The sequence below is a fragment of the Lissotriton vulgaris genome, chromosome 11 (genome assembly GCF_964263255.1).
Source record: "Lissotriton vulgaris chromosome 11, aLisVul1.2, whole genome shotgun sequence".
Lineage (NCBI taxonomy): Eukaryota > Metazoa > Chordata > Amphibia > Caudata > Salamandridae > Lissotriton > Lissotriton vulgaris.
Window position 1 is genome coordinate 746,374,306 of NC_141699.1, and position 23,448 is coordinate 746,397,753.

General features: G+C 47.3%; 1 protein-coding gene across 1 annotated transcript in view; it reads right to left on the bottom strand.

The window, feature by feature from the left end:
• The window catches only part of PCCB (propionyl-CoA carboxylase subunit beta), a 468,181-nt gene that overhangs the window by 100,898 nt on the left and 343,835 nt on the right, over positions 1-23,448 (bottom strand). The window contains exon 12 of the mRNA XM_086943865.1: positions 4,308-4,408. Within this exon, the coding sequence (XP_086799991.1) occupies positions 4,308-4,408 (101 nt within the window). The remainder of the gene's footprint in view (positions 1-4,307; positions 4,409-23,448) is intronic.

A 23,448-nucleotide genomic window follows, 5' to 3' on the forward strand; every position in this document is an offset into this window, starting at 1 on the left:
AGGGCTTGTCGTCGACGGTGCTGCCGTCGATGGGCTCTTCATTGACGAAGTTGTCGTCGACGGGGCCGTCGTCGACGGACTCGTCGTCGACGGGATTGTTGACGTCGACGGCGCCGTCGTCGACGGGCTCTTCACTGATGGACCTACCGTCAACGGGCTCTTCGCCGACGAGATTTTGAGAGTCAACGGGCTCTTCGTCGACGAAAATTTGGACGTAGACAGGGTGACTTCATTGATGGTACCGTCGTCGACTGGATTAACATCGGCGAGGTAGTCGACGACGATTTCGAAGAGGCAGTGCCCCAATAAGTTTTCTTAGAGGACAAAATTTTAGAAGACACTATCGGAGAAGTTATAGCTCTAGTAGATATAGTAGTAGAAGACCTTGATGTAGAAGAAGTCACAGAGACTGTGAGAAGACACCAGTGAGAGTCTTGACCTGGGCTTTACTCACTGTTTTAGTTGCAGAAGACTTGTTAGAATCTGAAGGCGGAGGTAAAGGTGATCCAGAAGGAGGTGAAGACTACCTCCTTGAGTGATCTGAAGCTCTGAGAGGGTTTATGATGTTTTCTCCCCTCAGGAGAAGAGCTGTCTCTGGATCTGGCTCATTTGCTGGAAGTAGAGGCCTTGTCCTCCTCATCTGTAGAAGATGATTTGAGCCATAAAAGAACTCTTGCCTCCCTGTCCCTGATAGTTTTGGCAGGGAAGGTTCGAAAAATCCTACAATCCTTCACAATATGATAAGGATGTAGGCAGTAGATGCAGTCCTTGTGCTGGTCATCTACATGGACCCTCTTTTATCACAGGTCCTGCAAGCCTTGAAGAGAGCTTTCTTTTCAGACATTCTGAAAGAAAATTGAAAAAAACTGAGTAGGCACTCAGGGAGACTCCCTTCCACACAACGTGTGGTGAAAATCTCTGGAGAACTGCCTCTGCTGGGAAGGTTCTAGAGGGTGCTGACTTCTGATTGGTTGGAACTATTTTTCAGTTCTTTTTACATAAGGAGGTAGATAGGCTACTAAGATTTGGGCCTTTTCGGGCCTATAGTCTTGTCAGCCTACTACAGTTTTTACTAAGGCACTGCTATTGTATAATTGTTACCGTGGGACTCCCGCCTCGGCGTCGGGGAATGATTCAGGCATGTGAATCTATGAAAGATTCCCCAATACTGGATAAATGACCTTGTATTTGTGGCAAATAAGTTCCTCAGGAATTTGGTGTCCCTTCCCCAAAGCATTCCTCTCTTTCCTCTTAAGCTTGTTCTGGGTTAAAGTCTATCAACAATCTTGCGAGGTTTCGCCCATTGCTGTTTTGGCACAGACTGGTCACTACTCCTGATCTGGCACCTTATGCTGCTGTCCTTTGTGAGATCTCTAATTTGGATAATACATAAAAAATGTCTGGATTAAACAGGTAGACGCTCTTCGGTCCATCATCGGCTTGCCTAATTAGGTTACCGGCAATATATCATCCTACTCCAGAGGCCAAGTAAAACTTATGTACTGGGCATGGGTAGATCAGAACAACTTTATAAAAAGACAACTTGGCAGCCTAACAGATGCTTTCATTGACTTGAAAATTAATTGTCATTTGGAAAGCTATTTTGATATCATCAATGCGCCAGCTGACAGGAAGTTGTATACACAGTTTTGGCACGGTAGCTTACCAATCAACGCCTAAACCAACTCCTGACAGAATAATAAATCCCAACCCAAGGGTTGTCCATCCTGTTCATGTCCACATGAATCAATAAGCCATGTCTTTTTTGCCTGCACAGCCTATGTAAAACCAAGGAGCAAGTGGTTAGCTCCTGTGTGCAGACAATTAGGGACCCGAATCTCTAAAGAAGCCTTGCGCATACTAAAGTCAGATGCTAGACCCCTTTTAGCCTGTACCAATGCGAAATTCCTAGGCTACTTTTGGGCGATTAGAAGGAGGGCGCAGCTAACACCGTTGTCTGGTCTTGAGCGACAAAATGGAGACCGTATTGACCAGACGAGAGTGGTTTAATCCCCAATTTTGTTTTCTTTTTATTGTAGGTAGCTGCTTTTATGTCAATATTTCATGTGTTTTAATCTTGTCTATTGTTCATCTAGCTCAAGGCAATTTTTTAAGGATAAGGAGCAATTATTCTTTGTTGTTTAATATGTGGGTTATAAATTTGGCAATTGATTTGTACAATATTTGCTAATGCACTAGCACTTTACCCTTTTAACCTTGTGGCCTGATAGCTCCGGCTTGTCTTGCCAGAGGGATTTCAACTATGAATTATTGGGAATTGTAATCCCATGGCATTTTCCATGCTGGCTTATGTCAACTAGAGCGTTTTTTATCTCCTATTTGCCCATGTGTCTCCTGAACGCTCTCTTTTTTTGCTTAGTATGTCCTAATCATGACTTGTGTGGTTGTTTCTTTTATGGTTTTTCTAACCGAAATTAAGAAATTGTGTTGAACAAATGTTACTGACCCACTTAATAATACTGTTTGCTAACCTTCATGAGAACCTAACTTGTGAATTTCAGGTCAATGGAGATAACATCTAGTGTTAACTTAATGACCATTACCACTAGGGTGTGCTATTTTGCTCTAGTTTGTTTTGAACCAGAGGTGTGGCCAAAATATCAGTATTTTTTGGGGGTTGCACAACAACGCTATCTGACACCGAAATAAACTGATCAAAAAAGTAAACTCTTAGAATATGACCGAATTCGCTCTTAGAGTAATGTGGCTCTAAAAGTTCCGTAGGGTAAATTTGCACCATGTAACTTCCCCAGGCCTAGCGTTTCGGTGCAATCATTGCTGCTGTGTAGTGACCATTCATTCTTCTAGTTTAATGGCCCTGCTTCAAAGACAGTTAAGCCTGACTGTAGAAGTCTCCTATAGTAATGGTGTTATCACGGATTGGGCATCATTGGGTGAGCGTATTGAACCTACTGACATTCCTGGCCATCCAGACATAAATGTTTTCTATTTATAGGAGAGCTATGTGTTCCTAGATGAGGTGCAAGAAATACATGCAAATATTTCTGGCGCCCTTCAAGAGCACAGGAGTGCCGGTAACAGCCATGAGAGCAAATAAGGAAGGTGGTTATGAAAAATAGGGGCAAATGAAAAGCTAGTGAGAAAAGGAGGAGAAAACAAAATAGAGATCTGGTGGAGGTACGTTAGATCAAAAGGAGAGTGGAAACGAGACTGGAAGAAAGATATGCGATTAGGTCAAAGGCAGAGGAAGAAAGTGAAAATGATGTAAAGGAAGTAAGACATTGAAAGGTAATGGACAAAATAAAAGCAGGCATGAACTGGAAAAATAGTGAAAATGGTTAAAGTGGAGATTGAGGGCAAAAAGAGACGAAAGAACAGAAGAGAATAAACTATATCAGATGGCTGCAAAGATGGTAAGGAGGGAGGAGAGCAGAAAGCTGCAGGATATCTGGAAGCATGTGACAGGTTATTTGGCGAAATGTGGTATAAAATGTACAATTGTATCCTCTATTTTGACATAGAATTTTGCAGGGGGGAGAACGCCTCCAATTCCTTCATACAGTACTTGGGCTCACTTGCTTCACTCATTCGGTTTGAGTAAATTCAGGCAGGTTTTCACGGCCTAAAAGTTTTACCTACGGCTACTGCTGAAGATGTGCTGCATTACTTGAAGTACATTTGGTCTTATTCTTACCCTAAACATTTCCCACGTACTCCCCCAAACCTACAGCAGCTGCATTGTTCTATATCCTCCAGTGAAGTTACCATCCTCTTGCCAAAAATAGAATTCTATGGCATATCGCACATATTTTCTACGTCTACAGTGTCTATTAGTCTCAAGCCCATATCTCCTAATGCCCACTATTCATAGTGAACTATCTTCCTTTCAGGTCAAAAGGTTTACAACTAAATTATGTCTGATGAAGGGAGAAGCAGCACAACGTTATTGTCTGTGAGGATTCAGCTAATACCATAGAGTAAATCATATTTCTTAACAGGTATTTGCAAAAATACAGAAATAAAAGACTGAAATATTGTTTTTAAAAATATGGCAGAGAGAACTCTTGAAAACCAAGTAACAAGACGGGTAACATCACTTGGACTCCAGCATAATAAAATCTTAATCTACACTCACCAAATCTAGAGAGAAACAAGTTCTCATCCATGGTCGTTGACCCAATTAGTGTAGCAGATGTTATTATGACAAGTTTATACATTTGTGGGTGATTCTACAGCGCTTTCATACATGTATCTAAAAGACAATATATGCAATATTTATTGAATTCAAAGGCCACAAAAGGCACCACCCCTTCCACTTGCATCACCTTTCTTGTGATGACTGTGATCTTTGGTACCGTAGCTTCTGCGAAGGCAAAGAGGAGTTTTGCTCCATGTCGTATGATGCCCCCATATTCCTGTGCTGTGCCTAGAAAGACCAAATTAAATTACAAGGTTAACTTAGAATTGTGACATGGCGGGTGAACATACATACATTTGAATGGTTTCTTTGTTTCACTGAACAATTCTTCCTATTTGGCTAGTGCAAGGAATAGATAATGTGGATTACTTCCTTCATTTTGCAATTCGCAAAATTACAGGGTTCGCAAGTGCGAAACATGTTGTACAATGTATTAAACCCATTCTACAAACTGGTAAAGCCTGTACTGGACGACTTATTCCGAATCGTAATATGAAATGTATCAATGATGTTTGATGGCAATCGCAAACCATTGAAAAGTTACAGTCTCCCCGAAGGACATGGTGTCCCATTTACAAAAGGGAAGCTGCTGCTGTTGGCCACCTTCCCCTTTGGGAATTCTGCTGGGCAGCCTAGGTGGGGCAGAAAGATTTATTCTGTATTATTTCCTCACTGTTCTTTAAACTGTACAAAGATCTGAATGGGCAACAGGTCCACCCACAAGATTGTAAATTTAAAAGAAGATGGGATACACTCGCACCTTCTTCAGAGCAGTGATGTACTGCAGGAGTAAAAGCTATTCTCAAATTGAGTTACAAGCACAGCATCTCCAGGACCTAACTTAGGCCAACCCTAGAGTCAAAACTCGAACTGCTGTGAGAAATGAACTTCTGGAACAACAACTGCGCCGATCCGCGGAACAGATCACCCTTACCAAGGACTTAGTAGCATACACCAGTTCTAAGATATCAGCAGCCATAGTTGTGCAGACTACTAAAAGGAGGTGTTTCCTTGTACTTTGGACGCAGAAACATGCATAATCTTTTTTTTATGATTCTACTGCTGCCTCATAGATGATGGACCATATTCACCTTAACAAGGTAGAAGTGTGTTTATTAGCTAAAACACTCAATTCTGCACAGTAGGACTCACTACAAATAATACACCTTCCAATCAAACATGCAACCTGAGATCCGCAATCCTTCAAATTAGGCCACAGCATTAGAAGGCCACACCAGTGGCAGCAGGGCGCTCCACACATCACAAGTTTCTAAAGTGTGACAAAATATATTTTTGGGATGGTTTCAAAGGCAGAATTTGCATCATCACAGAGGCCAATCGGATGGTAAAACTGTTCCCATTAAAAAAAGCAACAGTTTTAATGCTGTAGTGTTTTAGCTGCTGACAGGAGCACCATTACCGATTGTTAGAGCTCAATATTTTCTCAAATATAATCTTGAACATTTAAAAGTTTTCCAGAAATCAAAAATAAGCTCTTGAAATAAGCTTTTAATATGAGAAAATATCATATAGAAACAAGAATCAGGAACATAAGCATAAGTCGATTTTTATATAATTCGTGGAGTCTATTGCTCACTCATTTTGTTCTGTATACAACTTTATTGCTCCAACTCTTACCTTCTCTTACACATGTCTTTACATCATAATTCTGTACAGAATACGCACAAGCAAATATTTCTTTTTGGCACAGTTAACAGTATTAACTGATCTCATCGTTTCTACTTTTTACAACGTTATTTGAAATATTTTTTTTTATTTATTGTGATTAATTTATTCTATACAGTATAACAATCCAAAATAATTATATGTAACCGAAACAAATCAACACCAAAATGCAGAAAAAAATTAACATAGCGAATAAAGAAGAATTTCGAAAAATAGAGTACACAGAAAAGAAACTGAGGATAAAGTTGAAAAGCGCAATATTTTACAATTTAAAACGACAGAATGCAAAAAGTAATGCCAAAGCCAGTGTTTCAAAGAATGGAAGCCTTAATATTAAAAATAAACATTTAGAGTGGGGGCATATCCAGCTGGGGCTGCAGATGGCTTATTTTAGCTCCCGGCACCAGATCCATTCTCATGACCGTTGAAACATCATTGGGAACCAAATGTGCTTGAAAATGGGGGCTTATGAATTGCACCCAACCACAAAGTACCCGTGACTAGGAGGAATCAACCTGATAATTAAAGGCGTCCACCTAAAAGGGTTTTTCACCACAGTCCGAGGGATAGGAGACTGATAATGGAGCTAGTAACGACACCACGGGTGGTTCCCCCAGATTAGAGCAGATGTAAGGCAGCACCACAGAGGAGTTACAGCATGCTCAGGAGTAAGAGTGAAAGAGGGGCAACCAATGCACTATCTGAGCTGGAGAGGAAGCTGACCTGTTAGTGGGAGACATCGTGTGGGGAAGGAGCTGGCAGCAGGACCAACACTGACACCAGTGAAAAATGAGCAGGGACAGGAACAGGTCTCAACAGTGGCTGTGGCTTTAGACATAAGGTTCGAGACAACATCTTGTCCCCCTGTGGTATCCTTCCTCTGTTGTAGCTTTAATTGCAGACCACTTAAGGAAATCAGCACAAGTACATTCCATTTTCCCATCAAGTCGAGTGAGGCACTCCCGGCAAAAGGGAATATTATCAGATGCAGTGGGCATCTAGGCTAATCAACAGGCCAGCAGTGCTACAAAGAAGAGGGTCTAACAAAGATCTTTTACATCAAGAGAGACAAATGAGGCTATGTAAGGTCAACAAACGAACATAAATAGACACTCAAGGAATGATGTAGGTGGGCTGAAGGAAGATTTATAAATCCTATGCCCTATATGGGCTTCTTATAAATCGCATGCACAGCTGACCATTCAACCTGCAAAAACTAAATTTTGCTTTGAAACCGTGAGTTTTGGGAATTAATCATGTTGGTGTTGGTGGGCTTTATACTATTTCTTTGCCTTTACTACATCTATAGATACTCCTGCAGTCCTGTCTTTCCTAGATGTTCTCTACAGACACAAGAGCTCACACAATCACTTTTTTCCAGACGCTTAGGCACAGTAAAGGCCAGTACGCAGAAAAAGTCTCTTCATCTCACTCAAAGTCCTTCTGCATACTTTGGTTGGCCCGATTCTTGGAGGCCGAATATGGAAACTGTAGCACCGAGGAGATAGTTAATGAAACTCATTCATGCAAATAACTTTGACAGAGCCAGAGACTAAGCACGAGGATCCCCTGCTGGCAGTGCTTCAGCAGCCACCGTAAGCTTTCCATCAGAAACCTAAAGTAAACTCGGGTTTAGAATCTACAGGAATCCAAGACAGAGGTCATCCTAATTTGAGTGTGTCATTAGGAATATCGAGGGTTCCTGTCCACAGAGCCCGGGCATTTAAGGGCGATGAACAGAAATTTACTGGAGGGTGCCCACTCTAGCTGTGGCCAGCATTCCAGCCCTGGTGCCATTTTACTGTTGAAATAAGCACAAGTTTCAAAAGGTCAGTTTAGTTTCAATTAGATTACGATGCTTGGGCTGCAAGTCCTACAACAGCTGTTTAGAAGATTAATGGAACTTGACATGGGTTGGAAATGTCTGACCTGCAAGTCAGAACCCCTTTCACAGGACCACGGGGCAGGCTGGCGTTACTGGACCAAACTCTGGTGGTTGAGGCCTTTCATCTCTGATGTCCTGGAGCCTAGATTACTCTGGGCTCTGAGCAACTGGGCAAGTATCCCCTCAGCACCTGACTCTTAGTAGCGCAGATTAAGTCCAAGACATCTCCGGGAGGAGGCAGGGAGAATACAAGCTCAACTTAGAAACCATCCAGCAACCCCATTAATTGATTGTCCTGTCCAACACTTACTTTTATGAAAAAAAGATTTGATCTACTAACAGAGTACAATTCAGCACACCAGAAACAATAATGCAGCACACAAGCGTTACCTGGCTCAGCTCTAGAGTTCCACTTTCCCTTCTAAGGATCGTGGTCATTCCCAATTTACGTGTGGTAACATCCTAGCTACTGGACCTGGCGCCCTCCAGGTGATCTCCTTCTCGCCACAGGCTCCCCTGGTCTTGGGTCAGACAGAAGCTGGTGCTCCAGACGACTGTTCTTGATTCACCTGGGTGATGCCCCTCACCCACAGGGGAGACTGGCAGACCCTCAGTCCTAAATCCTGGTCACAACAAACCGAAAACGTGCTGCGCTTCTCTACGCTGATGTACCTTCAGTTTGACAATTAGAGAGGCTATAGCTCCCATTTTAAAAATCCATTTCCGGACAATAATGTGATTTAATGTCTCTTTCTTTGAAGTTCAAGTTTTGGGGGTTGCCTAATTTGAAGTGTCTATTCCTCCTACGAACCGTCCATCAGAGCAGTAGTGTATCCAAATTGGATAGCCCCAAACATAGGCCAAGGGAGTAACTAGAGGATCACACCTGGACGTCAACCTCAGTGATATGTGCGTCAAAAGATTACAATGGCCCCAACCCTAATCTTTCTGATTATATTATCAACCTATCTCTTCCCTGAAATGTTTCCAGGGACCTTTGACCTCTTTAAAAATCAAAGAGACATTTTAAAGAGTACTGAATAGCCTGGCTCCTCCTTCCTCTAGTGAGTCTCTCACCCAGCTTTCAGAATGCAGCAATCCCCAAATCTGTATGGGGGTTCCTCCACCTCCACATGTTCCTCATCAAGCCCTAGTGTTCATAATAAGGGACGCCCTGGCCCTCCTGCACTTTACCACTCAGGCACACATGCATACTTAGCGCTTCAAGCAAAAACATGTGTAGCCCTTTACTTACTGTACCACACCCGGGCACACCTGCATACCAGTGAGATGCCTATAAACACTCCTGCGCTGCCTTCATTTACCAATACACTTACCGGATCAAAAAGCACCAGGGCGATGCACATAAGAAAACAAGTTACTTACCTGTAACTTTGGTTCCCCAGTATTGGTAACTTTCATAGATTTCCATAGCTTGTATCATTCCTGTCGTCGGAATGGGAGCCTCGGTAAATAAAAAATACCATAGCAGTAGGTACAAAAGAGAAAGAAAGGCCTAGGCCTCATCTCATTTTGTAGCATATCCACCTCTTTTTGTAAAAGAGACCAAAAACTTGCAACAACCAATCAGATTAGCCTCACCCCATAGAACCCTCCTGAGAGAACCTCAGAGCCTCAGATTTTTGTAGCCGTTATGTAACAGTAACCACATCTGCTGAAGGATGAGCTTTCCCAGGGGAGGAGGGTGGGCGCATGGGAATCTATGAAAGTTACCAATACCGGGGAACCAAAGTTACAGGTAAGTAACTTGTTTTCTTGCCCCAGTATTGGAACTTTCATAGATTCCCATAGCTTGTATCAGAATAGCTAGCAGTAAGCAATAAAAACACATTTTGTGACATAAGCATTAAAATTCATTAGTATCCATACTGTTATAAGAAGCAAAAAACCATTGAAACAGTAGTCAGAAAACATTATCAGATACAAAATGTGCAATCATAGGAAGAAGGGAAAGCTCACAGCTCATTGGAAGAGATTACTCAGGACTGCTTGTCCAATTGCCGCCTCACTCCTTGTGGAAGAGTCCAAGCAGTAATGCTTTGTGAACGTGTGGGCACTGTGAGAAGTTGGCCTGGTATACGATGTTCACTATTCTAGTGAGCACCTTGCACCAGTCCAAACAACCCTTTTGGTGATGGTTGTAAAGTCAACCTTATAGAACAGCTATCCTAGGGGTAGCATGGACAAAGCAGTCTTAGGCTAAACTAAAAAGGGCATGTGAAGCCAGCTGTTTTACCATATGCAATCCCCTTAATGCCAAATGAAAGGACACCCCACAGGATATATATTCAAAATATATATGTATTTATTTCTAAACAAATCCCCTGAACTCTTTATGAGCACAGAAGCCCAAGCACAAAAAAGTAACTTAATAGAATAGACAAAAGTTGCACAATTATGGATAGGGCTGGGTGGCCCGCTAAACCATATATTAAAAAAGTGGTATAAGTACCACGTCACAAACAATGGTAAGGCCTAGGGCCTTGGGAATCGCTGGGGCTACACTGGACTAACAATGGTTAGGGAGCAGGAGGCCCACGGGATGTGTGTGCAGTGTCTAAAGGCACACGCGTTCACACATAGAAGTCAATGGGTGCGTTAAAGTTATAAAGTTAAAGATTTAGGAGTCTTCCGACTGGAATAGCACTTAACCATTTGAAACTAGGACACTAGGAGTGAGCACCGTAGTACTCGCATTACCTAACCCACAGGAAGCGGGTGCATAGGTCCCAAAGTGTGTCGGGTTTCGTCGTGGAGATCTATGGAGCCTTGGAGAAAAGATGCTGCAGGCGGCCAGAAGAGAAGAGTCCGGGTGGATCCAAGGGTGGATCGAAGATGTAGAGGACCTGAAAGCAGAGGGGACAGAGTCTGGGTCACTAGCCAGTGACCAGGATGGACCCAGGATGGAACCAGGTGATGTTGCGTTGCTATCAGGTGCTGATGGGAAGCTAGTTTCTGCAGCCACGTGGACCAGGAGGCGTCGACGACGACGACCAGGAGGCAGGCACGGACTGTCCCAAGAAAGCTCTCTGTCGGCGGTGTCGGCTTCAAGATTGGGGCCAACAAGCCTTGGCAAAGGCAGCCCACGCAGGAATCGATGTGGGCTTCTTACTCAGACCAGCAAGGTCTGAGAGGCTGCTTCTTTTGAGGGAAGCAAGGGCCAGTCTGGAGCAACCAGACCAGAGGTGTAGTTTCACAGATTCGTCACCAAGATGGCCACTAGCCAACGGACAAGTGACCGGGCAGACGCGTCGAGCAGGAAAATGCAAAAGGGCCCCACGCAGAACTCGTGGAGTGTACAGGGGTGATCTTTGGTGCAGATGCTGCTCGGGGCTGGGGCTTCTCAATCCCCAATGCACAGCGTCGAGGAGGCCGCGGGGGCTGCACAGTTTGCAGGTCGCAGACTTTTCAAGATAGCCTGTCCTACGTCTCTCGTCGCCTCTACGGGTCTCAGCTTTGCAGGGTCTGTGGATCGGGCTGTTGGATGTCTGGGAATCCGATTCTGGTCAGGCTCAGGGCTCGGACGGGAGGTGCCGGCAAAGCAAGTCGTCGATCGCTGGATGGTGCCTGCTTGTGCAGGGTGGTCACTCCTTGACCACAAGGGAGATTCTTCAGTCGTCTTCTTCCAAAGTAAAGTGATAAAGGTTCAGAGTTTCGTTTCAGAGTTTCAGTCAGGATAATCTAAAGTCTCTAGACTCAGCTCGTACCTATATAGCAATCTTAGGGGCTGGATTACCTGCTAGGTCCCTCCTATGGGTGGGACCAGGGAAGGGGGCGGATACACCCCTTTCCCTTTGTCCAGTTTCGTGCCAGAGCTGGGGCTGGAGTGCCCCAGCACCGGTTTGAACTGGCCAATGCACGGGACACCTTGTGTGCCCCAGGCAGTGTCTCAATCCTTTCAGCCCTCCCTGTCCCAATACACAAAGTCCTGTCTGGGGTGGTGCTAGCACCTCCCAAGGCAGGAAACCTATTGTCCAAGCCACACTCGCTGGAAGGACTCCCAGCAGCAGGAGGTCAGACTTGTGTCTGTGGCAGCAGCATCCATTTTGTGATGCTGAGGCTCTGGTTAACTTTAACCGGGAATAGTAGGAACAACATGTCTTCTCCCTCTAGAAGGGTGGAATGATACCCCCGTAGCCAGGACTGGCGAGGGGGTAGTATTCCAAATCGTATGACACCTTACTCGACATGTTTTGATAAAGCCAAACCATATTTAGCATTTAACCGGGAGGTTCATAATGCACTTAAGAGTATATGGTATGGCAATATCCTAGAACAGCTATAAGGACATGGTTCCGAAAGCTGCAGACAGGCCCAGCTCATGCTAGAGCACCATCTCACATAAAACCAAGCACTCTGCCTTCAGGATTGTTAAGGCCTGCCATAGGAGTGACTTATAGGTGTATATGTGTCCAGATATAAGGTTAGATATAGGTATACTATATCTAAGCAAGGGGTGATTACACCACCTTGCCCCAGCTGAGTGATCAGCCAGTTGTGTTAATTTGAATGGCCAGCCAGGGGTGGCAAAAGATATGCTGCAGCCCCTGGTAGGCCTTGGATGCACCTATGCCCTGGGTACCTATGGTACACTGTACAGGGGCTCAAAAGGTGACCCAGTATCCAATTGGTAATGTACCTAAAGTACATTGTAGTGAATTTAGAGAGAGAGCAGCTGGGCTGTGGTTCTGATTAGCAGGCCCACAGCCACATTAAGTCGAAAACCAGTGAAGCAAAAAGCAAAAAGTGGGGTGACCATAGGAAAGCAGACCCTACTCTCCAACAGGCATTGCTCCATGTAGCTGCCCTACAAATGTCTTTGATAGGAACTCCAGCGAAGAGAGCAGCAGAGGATGAGACCGATCTCGTGGAGTGAGCTCCTACCTGTCTTTCTAGCGGCTTACCCGCTGCTTGGTAGCAATAATGAATTGCACTTTAAATCCAACATGAGATTCCTTGTTTTGTAAGGGGAAAACACTTTGAGGAGCACAATAAGCAACAAAGAGTTGTGAATATTATCTGAAATCCTTTGTGCGTTCTAGATAGAATTTGAGACATCTCTGGACATCCACGGAATGTAGAGTCCCTTCTGCTGGACAAGTGGGTCGAGGGAAAAAAGCTTTTAGAACTACAGGCTCATTCTAATAGAAACTTGAAGGGACCTTTGGAATAAATTTCGGATTTGTTTTTAGAATTAGAGTTGTTTTTGAACTGTAAAAAGGGTTCCATAATGGAGAGAGCTTGCAGTTACTCAACTCTCCTAGCTGACATCAAAGCCAAAAAGGAGCTAACTTTAACGATAAAAACTTTAAATCCGCTCTGTGAACAGGCTCGAACAGAGGTCTCATGAGATGAGCAAGAACAAAATTGAGAAGCCAATTTTGAGGCGGAGGCCGAACTGGAGGGAAAACCCTGAAAAGACCCTTTAGGAATTGTTTGACAATCATAGCGTACCAGAGAGAAGGACCGGAGGCTGTCCGCCTGAATCTAGAAATAGCCGCCAGGTGAACCTTGATGGAGGAATGTGCCAGGCCTAACTTGGCCAGAGATAGGATGTAAGGCAATATCTGATGAGGAACGGAAGAGAACAGATGGAGGTTTTCTCGATGACACCATAAGCAGAAACTTTTCCATTTCGCACGATAGGTCTTATTTGTACTTGATAGACGGTTCTCCTTCTACTTCGCCTGCAGACGGTGATTGCTGGGATTGTCTCCTGTGCCTCCTGAGACCAACGCTACTGTTACCAACTACCAGGAGTCCCTGCGAGGCCAATCGTCGTCACCTGGCCCGCTCTACCTGTAGCCACGCCCACATTGCAACGGTGGTAAAAGCAGCCTCTTGATCCCGCATCGGTGGGTTTTCCTTCTACTTCGCCTGCAGACGGTGATTGCTGGGATTGTCTTTTGTGCCTCCTGAGACCAACGCTACTGTTCGCCGGACCCGCTACGCGGGTCCCGCTTCTCTTGGACCTTTGAGGGGGTTCGTGGCAGCATACAGGGCTGCGAGCGTGACGGCAGGGACTCCAACTACCAGGAGTCCCTGCGAGGCCAATCGTTGTCACCTGGCCCGCTCTCCCTGTAGCCACGCCCACATTGCTCACGTATAAATCCAGCCTTATAACCGCGCGCGCGGGACGGCGCCGGGCGAAGCCCGGGCCAAGGGTGGGCCCGTTTGTGACCAGCAGTGACCGGACCGGGCCACCCCTCTTACTTTTGTTGTAATCCTCCTGCACGCATTATTGGTCCACATGGCTGCTTGGGAAACACGGAATAAGTCCTCGCTTGCTGGAGGTTCTATAACTGGAGGTATGGACAAATTTCTTATCAGGGCAAATACTATTATTGACACTGAAATTAACCTCCTTGAAAAACGTTTGTCCAAAGAACTGTCGTCCATTAAGAGATCCTCCCTGGGGATACTTGCTTATGCTAAATCACATGTAAGATCACCTGATCCCGCTATCAGCATAGTGGAAGATCATCCCCCTCGTCTTGAAGCTGACAACCAGACCCCCGTGGAACTTGATATTATTGTGCATGATATTCTACCCGAAATCAATCTAGTATTAGAAACTAACAATGTTTCCATTGCTTCTGTATCCGAAGTCATCTCTAATAATTCTTTTTCACAGGGGGCGAAACTAAGGGCTACTGCCAAAAGGAAAAGATCATATAATAAGAAAGCTGGTAGAAAATCGAAATCAGCCAAGACCCAACACGATTCTACCCCACCACTTACAATTCCTTCGACAGTTTCCTCTGCTAACGGGATATCTATTGAAAGCCTGGCTACTTTATTTAAATCGATCCTGTTTCCCCTAGAGGATAAAATGGAAAAGATTGAACTTAGGTTGTCTAACATCGAGAAAACCACTGCCTCTATCCTAGCCAATGTTAACAAACCCAGTAGCTCCAACACCCTACAGATTACTCCTACCCTCCCTGTTACCCAACAAGTTAATGTAGCTCAACATCCTACCGGTCCTCCTAAGGGACCCCCCCAGTACTTCAGGATCCATTCCAGTGTAATAATGTCCCCTCACAGTTACCTCCCGTACCCCAACCCAGTAATATCTGTCCACCTGGACCAATGATTGACGGAACAGAAGGTTCCCCAATTAAAGTCTCTAGAGCCTGTAGACCTCGTCTGCCTGACCTTCCCCCGGAAGCAAACAGTTATATGGTGGTTTTGGCTGGCGCCCCTGCCCTGGAAACCGGAGAAACCGAAACCTTTAGCTCCCTGAAAAGTAAAGTCGTAAAATGGCTTAACTGGAACAGACCCCTCCCGGCCCATCTTCATAACGAGATTATTATGGTAAGGAGGGCACCTTGGGTAGGCAAGACAGCTAAGTCTATTAACGGGGATTGTATCACGGTTAGCTTTAGAGAACCTAGAACGGTATTTCATATTTGAGCCGGATTTAACAGATCCTTTGATTCGACCATACAGACCCTTCCAGTGTCCTTTTTTCCACCTACTCATGTAACCCATGGCAGAGGAGGACCTGACTGGTTAAGGGTTGAACGAAGGGGAAGACCAAGAAGTTACGGTATGAGACCAGCTATCCCACCCCTGTACACCCCCCAGTATAACCCTTTGTTTTACTATAACCGGTATAGTTGTCTAGATGGCTTGGAGGGAGTGGAATGACTACACCCAACCTGTGATTTAATGTCTCCCCAACCTGAGTTGGGCAATGGTTCAGTGGACAAGGTAGATGTGGTTAATGAATTGTGTTTAGTTGAATGCTTGCTGCCCAATGAACCATCTAAAATATTGTCTATTGAATCCCCCCCTCATGTGGCAAGAACGGATCTCCATCAGCCGCTTGAAGCCCTGGGCACGTCAGAGGAGTTGTTAATTACCGTGGTTTCCCCAAATAACCGTGTACCGACAACCGTGGTGTCTAGCCCTCCAGGCTACCAAATGGCTAGTTGGAATATCGCAGGTTCAATCAATCAATCACAGACATTTATAGAGCGCACTACTTACCCGGAGGGTCTCAAGGCGCTTGGGGGGGTGGGGGGGGGTGCTGCTACTGCTCGAATAGCCAGGTCTTGAGCTTCTTCCTGAAGGAGAGGTGGTCTTGGGTCAGGCGCAGGTCAGGAGGGAGGGAGTTCCAGGTCTTGGCGGCCAGGTAGGAGAAGGACCTTCCTCCTGTTGTCGTTCTTCGGATGCGGGGGACGGCGGCGAGGGCGTGGCTGGCTGATCGGAGATGACGTTTGGGAGCGTAGAAGTTGATGCGGTTGTTGAGGTAGCTCGGGCCTTGATCGTGTAGGGCTTTGTGTGCGTGGGTGAGGAGACGGAAGGTGATTCTTTTGTTGACGGGGAGCCAATGCACGTCTTTCAGATGTCCGGAGATGTGGCTGTGTCGTGGGATGTCGAGGATGAGTCTGGCTGAGGCGTTCTGGATCCGCTGGAGTCTCTTCTGGAGCTTGGCGGTGGTTCCGGCGTAGAGGGCGTTGCCGTAGTCCAGTCGGCTGGTGACAAGGGCCTGGGTGACCGTCTTCCTGGTCTCAGTGGGGATCCACCGGAAGATCTTCCGTAGCATGCGCAGGATGTTGAAGCATGACGAGGAGACGGCGTTGACTTGTCTGGTCATGGTGAGGGAGGAGTCCAAGATGAAGCCCAGGTTGCGTGCGTGGTCTGTCGGTTTGGGTGCGGTGCCCAGGGCGGGGGGCCACCAGGAGTCGTCCCAGGCGGAGGGTGAGGAGCCCAGGATGACTTCCGTCTTGTCTGAGTTCAGTTTCAGGCGGCTGGTCGACATCCACTCGGCTACGTCTTTCATCCCTTCGTGAAGGTTGGCTCTGGCGGCGGCGGGGTCGTTGGTCAGGGAGAGGATCAGCTGGGTGTCGTCAGCGTAGGAGATGATGTTGAGGTTGTGTTGGCGTGCGATGGCCGCGAGGGGGCTCATGTAGATGTTGAAGAGGGTGGGGCTCAGCGAGGATCCTTGAGGGACGCCGCAGATGACTTCGGTGGCCTCTGACTTGTACGGTGGTAGACGGACTCTCTGTGTTCTTCTGTCGAGGAAGGAGATGATCCATTCCAGTGCCTTCTCCTGGATTCCGACGTTGCTGAGGCGCTGCACTAGGGTGCGGTGGCAAACAGTGTCGAATGCCGCGGAGAGGTCTAGGAGGATGAGGGCCGCTGTTTCTCCGTTGTCCATCAGGGCTCGGATGTCATCGGTGGCAGCGATGAGGGCGGTCTCGGTGCTGTGGTTGGCTCAGAAGCCAGACTGTGAGGGGTCGAGGGATCCATTCGTCTCGAGGAAGGCGGCCAGTTGTTTGTTGACGGTCTTCTCGATGACTTTGGCTGGGAACGGGAGGAGCGAGATGGGGCGGTAATTCTTGAGTTCGGTGGGGTCCGCTGTAGGTTTCTTGAGTAGGGCGCTGAGTTCGGAGTGCTTCCAGCTCTCCGGGAAGGTGGCGGTGTCGAAGGAGGTGTTGATGATGTCCTGCAGGTGGGGTGCGATGACAGCATCGGCCTAGTTGAAGACGTGGTGAGGGCAGGGGTCGGTCGGAGATCCGGAGTGGATGGAGTTCATCATGCGGACGGTGTCTTCGGTGCTGATTGGAGTCCAGGCCCGGAGGGTGGTGGTGGGGGGCGGTGGTTCGGTCGTGGCGTGCGTCAGTTGAGTGCTGAAGCTGTTGTGAATGTCCGCGATCTTGTTGTGGAAGTAGGAGGCGAGGGAATTGCAGAGGTCTTGCGATGGGGTGATGTCGTTGTTTCCGGCGTTGGGGTTGGAGAGCTCTTTCACGATGTTGAAGAGTTCCTTGCAATTGTGTGCGTTGTTGTCCAGCCGGTCCTTGAATGCAGTTTTCTTGGTGGCGCGGATCAGTTGGTGGTGCTTCCGGGTGGCAAGCTTGAGGGCGGTCATGTTGTCCGGTGTTGGTTCCCTTCTCCAGGATTTCTCAAGGGCTCGGCAATTCTTCTTGGAGCTCTTGAGTTAGTCGGTGAACCATGGGGCCTTCTTGCTGCCGGGTCTGCTGGGCGGGGTCCTCAGTGGGGCGAGTTCGTCCGCGCAGTTGCTGATCCACTTCGTGAGGTTGTCGGCGGCCTGGCTGGGGTTCGCAGAGCTGGCGGGAGGGTGCTGGCTCAGGGAAGCGGCGAGCTGGTCGGCTGTGATCTTGTTCCAGCTTCTTCGAGCAACCTGTTGCTGGTGGTGGTGGATCGTCGTTTTTTTGAAGGTGAAGTGGACGCAGCTGTGGTCCGTCCAGTGGAGTCCAGTGGCGTGGCTGAAGGCGATGTCTTTGCTGGATGAGAAGACGGCGTCGAGTGTGTGTCCGGCGAGGTGGGTGGGGGTGGACACCAGCTGCAGGAGTCCGAGGTTGGCGAGGTTGTCGAGCATGGTGATGGTGTTGCGGTCGTTGTTCTCCAGGTGGAAGTTGAGGTCCCCCAGGAGGATGTAGTCAGCGGAGGGGAGGGCATGCGGGCTGACGAAGTCGGCGATGTCCTCGCTGAATTGTGTGCGTGGTCCCGGGGGTCGGTAGATCAGGGTGCCTCTGAGGGTGGTGTTCGGGTCGGTGCGGATCTGGAAGTGCAGGTGTTCGGCGGTTGTCAGGGTGTCGTCGGAGTTGGTCGTGATGTGGATGGTGTCCCTGTGGATGATGGCGATGCCTCCTCCCGTATGTTTGACGCGGTCTCTTCGGGTGATCTTGTATCCCTCTGGGATGGCGATGGCGATGTCGGGTGCTGAGGAGTCGTTCATCCAGGTTTCCGTGAGGAAGGCAACGTCAGGAGCTGTGGTGTCGAGGAGGTTCCAAAGTTCGATGGCGTGCCTGTGGACGGAGCGGGTGTTGAGCAGGATGCACTTGAGGTGGTTGCTGCTGGTGTCCGGCTTGGCGGGTGCTGGTGCGGGGCAGGTCCGGATGCAGGTGAACTTGCAGGCGTGGCAGCTGAGGGGTCCGTGGGTGCGCCTCGGAGTGGCTCGGTAGCATCCAGGGATCCCGCCGGTGTTGAGTGCGATGAGTTCGGTGGCGTCGTAGGACAGTCGGGTCGTCTTCCGTCGGTGGGGGCCAGGGGTTCGGGCGCTGGGCGCGGTTCAGGCGCACACGGGCTTACCTTTGGCACGCCTTCGGCGCACAATCGGCGCTCCCGCTGCGCGTTCGCACGGTCGCCATATATGGCGAAGTGCGAGGGAGGGCGGAGCAGCTGGGAGGCGGGAGCGGGGAGGGCACAGAAAGAAAAAAGGGGGCGTGGTTAGCGGTGGTGGCGGGAAGCAGGGAGCGGGGAGAGAGGAGACCGGGGGGGGGGGGAGCGAGAAACAGGCGCAAAATACAGTAAGCACAATACAATACAAATGAGCAAAATATAGCTCAACAGGCAGAGGGGCACACAGCAGGAGAACGGGGTACAGGAGCCTGCAGGTCAGGCGAGCACAGCGCTAGACCGTAGGAGACCACGCCGCTCGGTGGCAGGGGGCGTGGTCACACGGCGGCGGCCGGGGCAGCGAGGCAGGCAGGCGGGAGGCACACGCAGCAGCTGGTGGCCGTGCGGCGCGGGGGGTGTCCTAAACTAGGTCACACTCACCTGCGTCGCACGGTCGCCATATATGGCCAAGTGCGAGGGAGGGCGGAGCAGCTGGGAGGCGGGAGCGGGGAGGGCACAGAAAGAAAAAAGGCGGCGTGGTTAGCGGGGGTGGCGGGAAGCGGGGAGCGGGGAGGGAGGAGACCGGGGGGAGCGAGAAACAGGCGCAAAATACAGTAAGCACAATACAATACAAATGAGCAAAGTATAGCTCAACAGGCAGAGGGGCACACAGCAGGAGAACGGGGTACAGGAGCCTGCAGGCCAGGCGAGCCCAGCGCTAGACCGTAGGAGACCACGCCGCTCAGTGGCAGGGGGCGTGGTCACACGGCGGCGGCCGGGGCAGCGAGGCAGGCAGGCGGGAGGCACACGCAGCAGCTGGTGGCCGTGCGGCGCGGGGGGTGTCCTAAACTAGGTCACACTCACCTGCGCCGCACGGTCGCCATATATGGCCAAGTGCGAGGGAGGGCGGAGCAGCTGGGAGGCGGGAGCGGGGAGGGCACAGAAAGAAAAAAAAGGGGGCGTGGTTAGCGGCGGTGGCGGGAAGAGGGGAGCGGGGAGGGAGGAGACCAGGGGGAGCGAGAAACAGGCGCAAAATACAGTAAGCACAATACAATACAAATGAGCAAAATATAGCTCAACAGGCAGAGGGGCACACAGCAGGAGAACGGGGTACAGGAGCCTGCAGGTCAGGCGAGCACAGCGCTAGACCGTAGGAGACCACGCCGCTCGGTGGCAGGGGGCGTGGTCACACGGCGGCGGCCGGGGCAGCGAGGCAGGCAGGCGGGAGGCACACGCAGCAGCTGGTGGCCGTGCGGCGCGGGGGGTGTCCTAAACTGGCGACAGAGGAGGTCAGCCCTGGGATAGAAGGAGTTTATCTCCAGGTTTGACATCCTCTGTTTCCAGGAGACATGGTCCAAGTCCGATATTCACCAGGATGGCTTTACTTCCTATAATTGTCCTGCACAAGAATCCATCATGGGAAGGGCAAAGGGTGGTCTGTTGATTTTATTGTCTGTGCACCTCCCAGTACGCGTGAGGCCCCACTCCATTGTGGGCTCACACTCTCAAATACTCAGGCTGGAATACAGAGGGGGCCGGAACACTTTGCTTATCAACCATTATAACAATCTATGAAAAGCATAGGGCGGATGATAGTCCTGGATGGTTGTGGCGCTATATCAATTATCGGCAATATTCATATTTGTTGACCTGATATTAAGGTCGCTGGGTGCCTAGGTATGGGTCATCATCCTGTCCCAAAATTGATCCATAGATCCAAATATGAATAAGATCCTATCACACCAACTCAGAATATTCCACACGAACACAATTTCACAAGTTAATTTCAAGAAAATCTGATCAAATTAGAAAAAATATATAGTTCATTTAATCCACAAGGCTTTCTCCAAGTCCAACCAACACGTGTTTCGTCAAATGGGCAGGTACCCACGACTTCATCAGGGCTGGAAAAGAAATAATACAAACAGACATTGTAGTCCCGCCGTACATCGGGCAGTATAGAATAAGATTACATATAATGTGTGATTAGTAATCACTGTCATGCAAGTGGGCTTAACATGTACTAAATATACTTATTGTAGATGTTGTATATATTATTATCATTAAATGAGTATCAATGAGTATATCAAGAGGGAAAGATGGGAGAAAGAGAGGAAGAAAGGTTACCTCCCCAGGAGGCAAAAGAGCGCCCCACCGCTCATAAAACCAGACAGTATACAATTAGCAACCGAATTCAACATCCTAACGGCCTATTGCCACACCGATTTTATTTGGTCCAAAGCCCGTGTGAAAATCATCATCTTATTATGTGTGCAGTAAAACCCCTATTTGGTGAAATTATCTTTTGCATAGTGTTTAAGCAGTAGTCAAGACTGAGCAAAATTGCTCAGGCTTACCTGATGTTCAATTTCAGAAAGGTTATATGCCTGTAAAGTTCCATAATAAATATAAGTCTTGTAATCACTGTGGGAGTAATATGATCAAAGGTGTGATATAAATAAATCGGTCCAGAAACGTACCTTCTGGCTGGTTATAATTCCGACCCAGCCTCACACGGCTGGGTTGATAATATCTTTAAGGAAACTTGGGTCTGTTCTCTTGAACGAACTGTAGTAAAATATGTATAAATGCATATTATCCCAACTCTTATTGAATTGTATGGACACAGTTAATGTATATCTTAGCGATCACATTGTTAGCTGCGTGGTTTAATAGTAGTCTTTGTATTATCGTAATGTTAAATTCATACTCGGAAAGGATCATCTTAATTATATATTAGATGCCTCTAAATCGCTTACCTTCACATCGGTATTTAAGTTGTGGCTCAGTGTAAAGCCAGGTAACGCTTGTTGGAATCCTTATCGTAGGAATTTAAATAATATTTATCACGTTGGTTGTTGATGGAAGTAATTATTTCCCTGCTGTGTTTAACACGAGAAGGGGAGAAGAAAAACAATACGGATGTCCATTAGTATTCCGTATTTCTGTAATATTGGTGAATCTAGCTATGTCTATCGGTGAATATGCCCTATGTCCATACCTTCTCTTTTTGAAGTCCCAGGAAGAAGTTTCCGCTGCGCGTGCAGCCGGTCTTTCCGTATTTTGGAAGTACCGCGTCTCATAACCCGGAAGACTATTTAAAAAGGAATTGGCCTTCCTGCCCGATAAGGCTGGAAAGTCAACATGCATATGCGGCGGCGTTTTTGGTCCGCCATGTTGAGTTAGTCTTTCGTGTGTTCTCCCCTAGTGATGCCGAACTTTTGTTACGATGTGTCTATAAAATACCTAATATATAGGGAGTAAACAGGACAATAATAAGGAAGTCTATTTTAAATAGAATGGCCTTCCTGCCCGATAAGGCAAGAAAGTTAACACGTATATGCGACGGCATTCTTGGTCCGCCATTTAAGTTGGTTTTATGTGTGTTCTCCCATAGTGATAACGAGATCGTTAAGATGTGTCTGTCAAACACCTAAAGAGAGGAAAATAATAGGGTGTATCCGTATTAGAGTTAAATTTATCGTCACCGGCACGGTCAGGCTACGAACAGCGGGGCAAGAAGAAAGAAAATAATATAAAGAATATATCCGTGCATAGACTGAAATATACAGAAAATCTAATAGTCAATTTTAGGAAAACAGATTATTGTTCCATAATCGGTGAAATATTGACATACTTATTTCTGAGTCAATTCATTGATATCATTTCATCACTAGGGTACAATAGTTCTACATTTAGAATATGAATTGTTATGTCCTGCAACAGTCATTTATATTGATACTAGACAGAGAGGTATATTGCGGTGATATACAGATCAAATATATTAATCCCCCAAGAAATAATGTAATTCCTGGTCTGAGTTCATCTCATATTCCACCGCCCGCATTGTAAGGATCCATGATGCTTCTCTACGTCTTAGAGACAGTTCTCTATTGCCCCCTCTGGGGTCATTCCCGACTTGATCAATAGCACAGAATCCAATTGATTTGTTTTTGCCTTGGCTGGGGCATTCATTCACATGTGTGGCAGTATTGTATCTTGCGTCATGGTGTGGGATCGCTCTTATATGTTCAAATATTCTGTCTTTTAGTGCTCTTTTAGTACTGCCAATATAAAAGCTTCCACATTTGCAACTGTTACAATTTAGAAAGAGAGATGAGATCGATTATAAACAAGGCAGGGTCTTCACCTATGCAAAGAAATACGACCATCTGATTGATAAAAAATGCCAAGGGAACTACACAACAGGGACAGTACTCAACTCCTGTGAGCTCTGTATCAACTTCCCTCGAGACCCTTCCTAGTGAAAATGAGACGGAGGTCTCATCGGACAGTAGTAATCAGGGAAGTGCTTTTTTAAGAGGTAAAAAGGATGAAACTGGGAGACAGAGAAGTATCAAGACAAAAGGGAAATATAACAAAAAGACAAGGAGGGGGAAAAGAGGAGGAACAAATTCCAGGAAAACAGGGAATGACATTGAGATCTTGGAAGAAATAGCTGAAAAAATGAGGGGTGTTGAAGTGGTTAATCTCAGTGACAATGTACTATCAAAAGATATGATTACTGTATTGGAGCGGGGTATGGGTTTCTGCCCTAAGGAACAAGGAGATATACACAAATCTA